Source organism: Aphelocoma coerulescens, chromosome 4A (assembly GCF_041296385.1).
Source record: "Aphelocoma coerulescens isolate FSJ_1873_10779 chromosome 4A, UR_Acoe_1.0, whole genome shotgun sequence".
Lineage (NCBI taxonomy): Eukaryota > Metazoa > Chordata > Aves > Passeriformes > Corvidae > Aphelocoma > Aphelocoma coerulescens.
In genome coordinates, this window is record NC_091018.1 from 10,589,884 (window position 1) to 10,600,799 (window position 10,916).

Below are 10,916 nucleotides of genomic sequence, written 5' to 3' on the forward strand. Positions count from 1 at the left end.
GGTTCCTCCAAGGTCAATTCCTATGCTTTAAGCTTCCCAAGCATGAAGTGAGTGTTCTCCAAGGCTCACAGAGCACTGTGTCCTGTAATCCTGCCAGTGAAGCAGCGCAGATGGAGGTCAGAGGCTGCTTCCCTCTAAAGGAGGGAAACACTCCGGCCTCCCAGTGGCATAAGCCAGCCCTGGAGAGCTTCCACACACACATGGTCAGAGCAAGGCCAGGAGTTTCCTGAGAATCGCCCTCACCAGACACAAGCACCGGTACAGAAATGGAGCGGAGAAATAACCAGGCACAGATGCAGTTTTGTTCAGGATTAAAGAGCTGGTATTCCAAGTAAAAAAATAAGTTATATAACAGTCCCCACAAGCTACATGAGCATCTTTGAGCGTGGGCTCTGCATTTACCTCCAGTTTTTATATTTCACACTTCACCATGGTTATTTCCACATGTCAACCATTCTCCAAGGTAGAAGCATGCTGGAATTCTCTCAGTCCCATTCGCTGGCGATGAACGTGACTTCAGTGATTCTCAGAATGGGAGACGCAAGGTAGAAATCTATGAATAAAACTACCACTAAACTGATTAAGGTTTACATACTGTACATACACACACAGCAAAGACAAGACCTCAATATATGTATTTCTCAACAATAATCAAGTTTTCACACTTTTTTTTATACAAAGTGTGACAAAACCTTTTTTTTTTCCAGAAATAAAACTTTATTTTTGTAGTCATTAATACCAATTTTACATACAGGTTTATGCCCCCAGACTGCATTTTCTTTGCTTGTTAATTTTTTTAAAGGTTTTTTTTTTCCTTCTTTGCTCAAGAAGAATAAGGGACCTATAATTTTAAATGATGTCAAATTCCTTCTCATTGGACATATGTGTTTGCTATTACAAAACTATTAAAATGTGAAGGAACAAGTAATATCAAAGACACAGTAACAGCACTTCTGTTTTTGCGTTGTGCTAATGCTCTTGAACAGAACTCGGTCGGTCCTAAACACCTAACAACGTTTTAGAAATTATATTGCCAAAGTAAAAGACTTTAATGTCATTATTACCCACAAGAAAAATGCAGCATCTCTTTCTTTAGTTGAGTGCCCAGAAAACTCAGTCTCTGGTCAAAGGGGGACACCTCACCTCAGTTTGCTTGGGGCATGATAAGCTCATAATGCCCAACCTGGCCTTCCTGCTTCAGCTGGTCTAACAGATCTTCCTTGCGCCGCTTCCTGCTCACCACCAAGTATCTGTTGTGTCCTTGCCCATGGGATTTACTTTTAAGACCATATTTTTGAGCAATTTGATGTATCTGCTTCCGCTCGTCCATGGTCAGTTCTCTAGAGAAAGTCAAGTCAATGTGACTGTCTGAGCGTGCATAGTTTCGAATGATCTCTTCAATATCTCTCTTAGCGATTCTGTTCACCCTTTCTACATCAAGCCCAAGTCCTTCCCTTTTGAACTGCTCCTTTACTGAAATAGGCTCCCTAATTCCTTCACCATCTTTCCCTAGGCCACCACCTGTCCAGCCCATCTTTCTTAAAATCTGGTTCCCAATGTTGTCTTCTTTGATCTTCTGTTTGAAAGCCTCTTCTGCTGATCGACCCCGAATCTCATTTCTGGAGATGACGTCTTCGACGGTGCCTTTCTTCAGGTTATTAACTACAGTTGGCTGAGTTTTTTTGAGGATTTTCACAGCTTCCTCTGCTGCCTCATGCTTGACAGATTTCTTCACTCCAACTGCTTCTGCAATGAATTCATCTTCAAGCATCACCTTGCATTTCCATCGCATGCCTGTCATCCTCTCAAAGACATACTCCACCGTCATCTTGTTGAACTGGGCAGTGTCGTTCAGGGTACACACCGGGTTACTGGAGTTCTCATAGATCACCAGGTCCTTCAGGTCCTTCTTCCTCCCAGAGCCCCGTGACGAGCAGCCCACTTTCTGCACCTGGGTCACTTTGAGGGATGCTATATTTGACTGCATCTTCTGCAGGATTTTCAGTGCCTCCTCAGCTGCTGCATGCTTGCTGGTCTTTTTTGTGCCAAATCCCTCGGCCAGGCAGTGATCTTGGAGAAACACCTGACAACGCCACGAGCGGTTGGGCATTAATTCATATTTGTATTCAACAGACATTTTGTTATATGAGGCAGAATTGTTAAGTATTCCTATTGCATCGCTGGCATTCTCTGTGAGGACAAAACTAGTCCAGTGTTTGTTGGTATTTGTAGAACCTTTTATGGATTCAGTACCAGGCTGCATCGGGACACAGTCCCTGTTGGCAACTACGAACTCCTCATGAGGTTTGAGAGCAGGAGGGAAATCTGGGCGACACACACCTGCCTCACAAACCACCAGGTCCTCGTGGTAGGTGTGCTTGAACTTCCGCTGAACAACTCGAACTTCCACGGATTTCTTCAGCAGCTTCACTGCCTGCTCTGCAGCTCGATCCCGGGATCCGTTTTTGCTGCCGGCATAGCCGGTGGCCAGGTAGACATTCTGACATCGCACCTCACAAGCAAAGCCATCTGTCAGGAGCTTCTTGCTCTTGGGGAGGTCAGCAGGGGCGATCTCTTTCAGAGGAACATAAATATATTCAGGGTTTGTCTTGCATGCCTGAATTGAACGTGTCAAAAGATACGTGAAGTTAATTTTATCTGTCCCAGTGTTTGCATCTGGATTAGTAAGATTTTTCCAGACAGCTGCTGACAGTTTCTCCATAAAGCTCTGCTTCAGCATTATTGCTGATGGAGGGAAAGTCTCTGATGCAGACGGGGCAGTTGAAGGGGAAACAGAAACCTGCAAGGCGCTGCTTGTGGTAGAGTCCACACTATTCACAGCCTTCTTGACTGTGGCTGCTGGGCCTGCAAAGCCAAGCCCAGCTGTGCTGGAGAGCTGGGGATCCACCTCTCGTGCATTCACAAAAGAATTTGTACAGTTTTCAGCTGGCTGTGCCATGCTGTTTGTATTTGCCTCCTGGTTCACCTCCTGCGTTTGGTTATCCAGAGAACTGTCCTTCTTGCCATCCTTCTCAGCGCTGGTGACAAAGTGTATGGGCTCAAAGCGTGGTCGCACTCGGAACCTGGGGACTACCTTTTTGGGTGGCTCAGGAATCTCTTCTGGCTCTGGACCTATGAGATGGAAGAAAATCACACAATTACCAATATGGGCTATGACAGGGAGACAGTCTTTTCAGAAAGTGATCTTTAAGAGAAGCCTGCAGGCTCCGAACATAGGATTTGCACTCCTTAGTCAAAACCCAAAAGGTTTCCTTCCAAAAGACATTCACAATTCATCAAAGACAACCAGTCACTCTTGTGTAGGTCACTACAGTGGTATTTCCACCTTCACAACTACCACACAAAAATCTCTACATATTTAGTTACATGATGCTGCCTTACAGCATTGCCCACTGACCCACCTGGTCATTTCTGAAGTTAATCCCTTTAAATCTACTAAAATAAATAAAACTATGGCCAACAAGACAGAACACCAGAGCAGGACTAGAGACTCAGCTCTAACTCTGCTGCAGGGTTGCAGGATCATGTCAGATAAACTACTATATCTTCAGGTCTTCTCATGTGAGGTGGAATACAGTGATACCGAACCCTCCTTTCCAAAACACACAGGGCTGTTACTGACTTAACAGAAGCACATTTTCTCTCAGTGTAATTGCTTTGGGCTAAACAGCAGCAAACATGAAGAAATCTGCCTGAGCCTCAAGGGACAGCTGCAGTGACTGGGGGCCCCATTACTGATAGACCTCTTGTTTCTTCACCAGAAGAAATGCAAATGAGACAGACTATCCTGACGTGCACACCTACTGCAGAAAGGGAGAATCAAACAGCTGACAAGCAAATATGTTACATCCAAGAGATGGTTACACAAGACTTCTGTGGAAAATTCAGCACCAACATGCTGCAGTGGTACATGTGTGTAATTTCATCGGAGGAGCAGAAGGCCAGCTCAGTGCCAGGAACTGCTGCTTAATCCAGTGCCAACATGTGCGGCCCTGCTGTAGGTCAGGCAGTACAACTGTCTAGACATCAACCACCACAGCACAGGTATCACCACCCAGATCGCTGCAGGTGAAAACACCACCTGCACACAGTATAAATAGCCCTTCCTTTGTACTGAAATCAGGTGACAAAGCTCTTGCGCATTAAATGCTTTGCCCATCAGTTTTCATGAATTACGGCAAGATTTGCATTTCTTCCTCTGTATTTTGATGGCTGCACTGCAGCAGCACCTAAAGGCTCTTGCCAGCAGAACAGCTCACTATGCTGTCTGTGCAACAAGCCCTAGAGAACCCTCAGGGCTGTTGCCTGTGACAGACAAAACACGGGACAAGAGCAGTATCTCCTCACTTTTGCAGCTGACCCACGTAAGCACAGAAAGATTCCTGGGTAACAAAGTAAGGGAAGCAACTTTGGCAGAGCTAGAGATTATATCCAAGCCCAGAGGAGTCCCATGCTGTCTGACCGTTTGTGCCTCACACAGCCACAATGCTGGCTGACACAGGGGCCTGCCCGCACCCGGGCACAATTCTTGCCCCTCTCCAGAGGGAGGGCAGGCAGCTCTGAAGGTGCCATGGAGAAGCCAGCAGATGGAGCAATCGAACTGCCAGCCCTCTCTGCCTGCTGCATTTCCTCCACTGGAAAAGCTACAGCTGGAACACTGATCCCTGAGACCATGGGAGTGGGCTGACATATACAGGACTCTTCCAGGCCCAGCAGGGAGGAAAAAAAAACCCAACACAACACATCATGTCTGCTCCCCACCCCCTCAAAGCTCCAAGCAGGTTGTAACTCAAAGTCAATGAGCTGAACTCCATATCTCTATGTACAAGTACAATCCTTCCCTGGGTCAGAACATCATCCCTCACCACAGTGGACAAAGCCAGACAGGTATTCGATTCCAGACAACATCCCCACGGGAAACCAATTACCTGATAACTGAAATGAAAAATGGTATTTTCTTAAGCAAAGATAGAACTCTGAGTGAATCACGCACACGGCAGAGGAGGGGGAACTGCTCTGCAGTCCAACAGAGCACACCATGGGCACTTATCCCCAGTCTGCTGTGCCAGCTGTCCTGGAGGCAGCCCCATGGCACACTGATGTCCCCACACTCCCAGTGATGCCCACCAGACAGGGAAGGGGTCATTATCTCTGACACGGGCAGATATACTCACTGTCCGATGGAGAGCGGTATCTCTTTAGCTTCCTGTTGGGGACCAACTCGTATGACCTCGTTTCCCCAGTGTCGATGCCTTCAGCCATCTTGAGAACCTTCTCCATGACCTGCATGCCGTATCTGTGTGGGTTCAACAGCAAAACACCTCAGAGCGGCCCCACGGGACAGCGCGCATGCACACGCAAGCTTTTGTTATGAAAAACAAGAACTAAAGCTACCTGAGACACAGCAGCTGGTGCAAAGGAGATGCTCCTCTAATTCTGCTAGAGCAGAGCACAGCACTGACCACTGTCCCCACACCACAGCTGGTCTGGCATGGCCACACGGCCGCGCACCAGCTGACCTGACTCTGCATGAACCCACTTGTGAATAAACTAATAAACCATGCAGCCACCACACCGACAGTGTTCTAAACTGAAATTTAAATATCTGACAAAATACAGTATTTGGCAGAGCTGCCAGGAGCACTAATGAACACTGGGGTGTGAAGGAGGAGCAGCAGCTTCAATGAACCAAACACAGGAGCTCAGACTGGCACTGGAGTCCTGTGTGGGGCAGCAGCCAGAGCCTGCACGTCATCAACACCGCAACTGCCATGTCAGGTAACAAAGGCACTATTCAGTCTTCATTGACCACTCTTTAAAAAGCCAAACTAAATTCTACCTGGGTGCTGTAACCAAAATGTTTGAGGTTCCTGAACCATGAGAGAAGATAGGTGGCTGTGACAAGCTCTGAGCAAACCCTGACCCTGCTGCAGCACCCACAGTTCCACATAGGCAGGACATGCATGGCACAGCCCCATCCCATCCCTCTCGGCCTTACATCTCCCACCAGCTCAGTTTTCCATTGCTCTGGGGATCCGTCACATGTTTTCGAACCATTTGTATGCCGAGGCTGAACAAAGAAACAACCCAAACCTTTCTATCCAAGGAGAGCCTACAAACACAGCCTGACACCAGCCTCTGACAGTTTCACACCATGGTTCAGAATGGAGGAAGAGCAATGCTGCACTTGTTCCATGGTATGCTCACCTTCCAAAGTCAGAAGGCATCGGAGCACCGCCCACAGACAGGAGCCCACTACTGTCCCAACAGCCAGGGCTGCAGTAATTTGTACCAACTTCTAAATACTGTTGTTCCAAGGGCTCTGGAAATCTACTCAACCTCCACTCAAGAAAGACTCTTCCTGCTCCTGATTTAGAGGGCCAGGAAGAAAGCAGATCCGTATAAATTCCTGGGTGAGAACTGAGCACAGACTACTGCAGTATCTGCTTCACCATTACAGCTCAGCCCTCAGCAGAGGCAGTAAAACCGGGAATGGGAAGAAAACGCCAGGAGGGATCAAAAGGAGGTGAAATAGTGGTGATACCCTGTTGGGAGTTAGGATTTTTCCTTTTTTATCTTTTGCTCATGGAATTTTGTCCCATCTGTTGCTAAGAGACAATAAGGACCGGTACTTAAGAGAGACAAAAGAAAGGGCCAAGGTGGAGGAAGTATGCTGCTGGCTACTCTCTTACCTGGGGGGTTTTCTCTTGGGAAGGGCACAGATACCGTGAGATTTTGGCTGGGCAGTGAGAGGCTGGAGTCAGCTCCTCTCGCTCTCTGCATCGGAGGACGGTCGAGCTGTTGCTTACTGCGGAGAGAATTCACTGCCACTGCCGGAGCCCAGCCCTGTACTGCTTCTCCTGCTGTGGGTGGGCCTTTGCTCGTAAGAGCAGCCATTGAACTGGGACCTTATTTCCTCGGGGGAAAAAAAAACGGGACTTCGACAGCCTCCTCCTTCCCGGAGGGTGCGTTTCCCCGGCTACGGAGAAGCCCGGCTGCCGCTGCCCAGCCCAGCTGTTTTCTGCCGCTACCTTTGTCTTTTTCGCTACACTCTAATCCAGCACTCCGTGTCCACCCAAGCCCCACAGCTCCTGCCAAGGCTGCGGAGTTTTTGGCTACATTTTGTTCGCCACCCCGGGGGCGGTGCCCGCCCCTGCCGTCCCAGCCGCCGCTCCGAGGTTCCTGCTGCAGCCCATTCCGCCATCCAGCCCGCCGCCATCACCGCCTGAGGGTACCGAGCTCGCGGCACAGCGCCCCCTGCAGGCGCGGGGGAGCCATCGCACCCGCCCTGCCCGGCCGGGAGCCGCCAGCGCCCCTGCCGGCTGCGAGCGGAACTGCACCCGAGGGGAAGGTGCCGGCGGCCGAGAGAGGCTGGCGCTGGGCTCTGGCTCTGTTTGTTGTTGCTGCCGGGGCTGTTGTTGGTTTGCCTTGTTATACATGTACATACTAGTAAAGAACTGCTACTCATTTTCCCATATCTTTGCCTGAAAGCCCCTTAACTTCAAAATGATAATAATTCGGAGGGAAGGGGGTCATATTTTTCTGTTCCAAGGGAGGTTCCCACCTTCCTTGGCAGAAGCATGTCTTTGAAACCAAGACACACCCTCATTCTCTTGCAAAGGAGAGAGGAGTGGGAATCTGTTCCTCTCTCTGGCTTACAGGGACAAGATGACATTACCTGTGATGGACAATGTCCCTTTCCAGCAGGGTGCAAGAACAGTGTAAAATCTGACACCTGTCGTTCTTCACAAAGGATGGAGACCTTTGGGGCTCATATTTCTGCTGGGGGCGGGGAGGAGATCAACCAGTCCCAACATGTGTTTGTCTAACCTGGCCAGAGGAACCCAGTGCCTCCAGTACCTAACTGAAGTCTCTCTGCTGTGACTTTAATAGGTTATCCCGTACCCTGATCCCTGTAGCTCTGGAGCATAATACTTTCCTGCACTACTGCCCCCATTCTCAGCCACCTTTAACAGATCTGGGCACAGGAGCACCTTCTCTCATCCACAACTAAACTAAACAAAGCCTTTTACTTAACCCCTTCCTCACAGACCATGTTTTCTGGACACTCTCCACATCATCTCCCAGCAGAACACTCAGTCAGATTTCATAGCAAAGCCTCTGATCTGTTCTTCACAGAACCACAGAATAGTCTGAGTTGGAAGGGACCCACAAGGATCATCGAGTCCAAGTCTTGAGTGAATGGCCCATACAGGGACTGAACCCACAACGTTATCATTATCAGCACTCTGCTCTAACCAGCTGAGCTACACTGACAAACAGATTGTCTTCACCTGGAAGAAATGAGCGTTAGGAAAACAAAACCCTAACACAAACCCAAACCAAAAACCAGCCAGCAAACTTAAGAGAAAACAACAAAAATCTCTCAAACTTTGAAGCTATTCACTTGATAAATCAACAACTCTTCAGAAACAGCAAAAGGCAGTTCCAGGGAACACTGCAGGTCCCTTCCTTCCCTAGGCAACTGTAAGTAAAGCTAAAATTGTTTTAACAGCACAGTGTGTTCCTGTGCAGTGCTTCCAGCCAGGCACACCGGCTCTGGGGAAACAGCCTCACTGATAATAGCTCTAGACTGCATCCGGCCCAAATCTCATCTCTCCTGAGAGCTGCAGGTGAAGGAGTCCATCACAGAAAGTATGTGCACTGACAGGCTTAAACTGCATCAGTTTTTGGGATTTGGAACCTTCCCACACAGTTGTTCACTTCTATTACCAGCACCCTGTAACTGCTTATTGCATCATTCTCAAAATCCCTGGCACAAAGAAGGCCCCCCATTAAGACAGCATACAAACACGTTAAGGTGGACCACACAGACTGTATATGAAGAAGACATTCTCAATTTTAACATATTGCTCAAGCTTTGGAATTGGAAACGATTTTAAATCTATGTCAAATTTTGGTGCTTGCAGAGCAGAACAGCTTAGTACCTAACCCCCCCCCCCAAAAAAAGGAAACAGGCAGATCCGTATTTAAAGATATTAATTTTGCTCTGTAGAGACGACACAAAGTATTTCGCCACAAGGCTCCGGGATGGAACATTAATGAAAGTCCATCTGTGTGCTGTCAATGCTCACAACTTCCTCTGTCACTACACAGTTTGCAGAATTTGGTCATTAAGCAACTGCTTCTGTCCTTCCGTCCATTTAAAAACAATCACACCATCAAAGGTGTCAGTGGAACGTGGGTAACGTTTCTGCAAATCTCCACAACCTGGCTATGGACAGCATGGCTGGATGAAAGGAAACCCCTTCCATTCTCCCCGCCTATTTCTCCCAGAAAAGCTGAGCGTTCAGGAGACTGTACAGGCTGCTTTGTGCTTAGGTGAACTTTCTCCTCATTTAAATGACATAGCACAGCACCACAAGCTTAACGAGTCCTGGGGGCGGGACATCAAGAACTACTTTCAAAACACACATAAACTTTTCCAATGGCTTGCTCCCCTCCACATACAAACACCGGCATATTCGAGCAAACAAAACTGGCCAGGGACAGAAGTTCTCTTGCACCAGCCCCTTTCATCCCAGCTCTTCTACAGCTACTTTCTAAAACGCATCTGGGGCCGAGATTCGGCCACGACAGGAACCCGCGTCCCTTCTCCCCGCGGGGGCTTCCGTCCCGGCTTCAAACTCCCACCCTGACTCTTGCCCGCAGCACGGGTCGTCCCACAGAGTCCCCCGACCCCCGCCGTCCTGGGGGGTACCGCCGGCTGACAGCGAGCGCCGAGCCCGGCGAGCCGAGAGACCGCCCACCGCCCCGTGTGTCCCCCGGGTCTCACCTGCAGCCCATGAAGATGTGGTTGGTCCAGAGCACGGAGAGCGCCAGCAGCTGGTCGATGGCGGCGCCGGGGTACGCGGGGAGGTGGCGAAGGATGAAGCGGCGGCGCAGCGCCCATTGCCGGTCGGTCTCGTTGTACTGCCGCCACTGCTCCAACACCGGCTCGGGCACCGCCTCCGGCTGCGGCTCTGCCGGCGGCGGCATGCCGGGCAAAGACCGCGGGGCCGAACCCCGCCGGGGGCGCGGACCCACCGGGAGCGTACGGCGGGACCAGGCCCCACGTGTGGACCAGGCCGCGGCTCGCTGCGGGCCACCGGAAAGAGCCGGCCCGGCCCGGCCTCAGCCCCTCCCCGTCAGGTGCCCTCCCCCCGGCCCCGTTCCCTGGCGGCCCCGCCCCGCAGGTGCCGTCGTGGTGCCGGTTCCGCCCCCGGTTCCGCTCCCGTCACTCGCGCGGGGCCAAACGGCGCGGCCCGGCCGGCGCCGCGTCACGTGGCCGCGCGTCACGATCGCGCGAGACGCCGCGAGAAACAACCGCCATGGCGGGGCCGGCCGCTGCGGGCCTCAACGCCCCCTGGCGGCGGCTGCCACGATCCGGAGCGGGAGGGGCGCGGCCGGACGGGGGCGTGGCCGGACGGGGGCGTGGCCGGACGGGGGCGTGGCCGGAGCGGTCCCCGAGGCAGCCCCGAATGCCAGCGGTCCCCGAGGCAGCCGCGATGCCGACGGTCCTGCTCCCCTCCTGCCCTCCCCGAGGCCCGGGGGTCTCTCCGCGGCGTCCGACCCTGCCCCAGGCCTTGCGGAACAGCCGCGGTTGCCGCAAGGGCAGCCCTGCCCGCGGCGATGCGCTGCCCGGGGCCGGGAACCGCCATCCTCACTTCGGCTTCCCCGTGACCGTCCGGAGCTGTCCGGAGCGCCGGGCCCAGCGCCGCCGGCCCCGCGAGCAGCACACACACACCACAGCAGCCGCGCTGGCTTTTCGTATTTTTTATTTAAAATTTACATGAAAGTTAGAAAGGTAACAGGCAGAACAGTGCTGGTTCCTTCATGTTTGCCGTGTAAATACAGAACGCGGTGCCGTTTTCACGCACTTCCATTTGTAAAAA

General features: G+C 51.2%; 1 protein-coding gene across 1 annotated transcript; it reads right to left on the minus strand.

Moving 5' to 3' along the window:
* Nucleotides 1–107: 107 nt before the first annotated feature.
* Nucleotides 108–10,100, minus strand: NKRF (NFKB repressing factor). The gene is made up of 3 exons (XM_069015286.1): nt 9,818–10,100; nt 5,196–5,317; nt 108–3,132 (listed from the first exon to the last, which is right to left on the minus strand). The coding sequence occupies exons 1-3, from the start codon at nt 10,018–10,020 to the stop codon at nt 1,145–1,147; spliced, it is 2,313 nt and encodes a 770-aa protein (XP_068871387.1). The 5' UTR covers nt 10,021–10,100; the 3' UTR covers nt 108–1,144.
* Nucleotides 10,101–10,916: the final 816 nt, after the last annotated feature.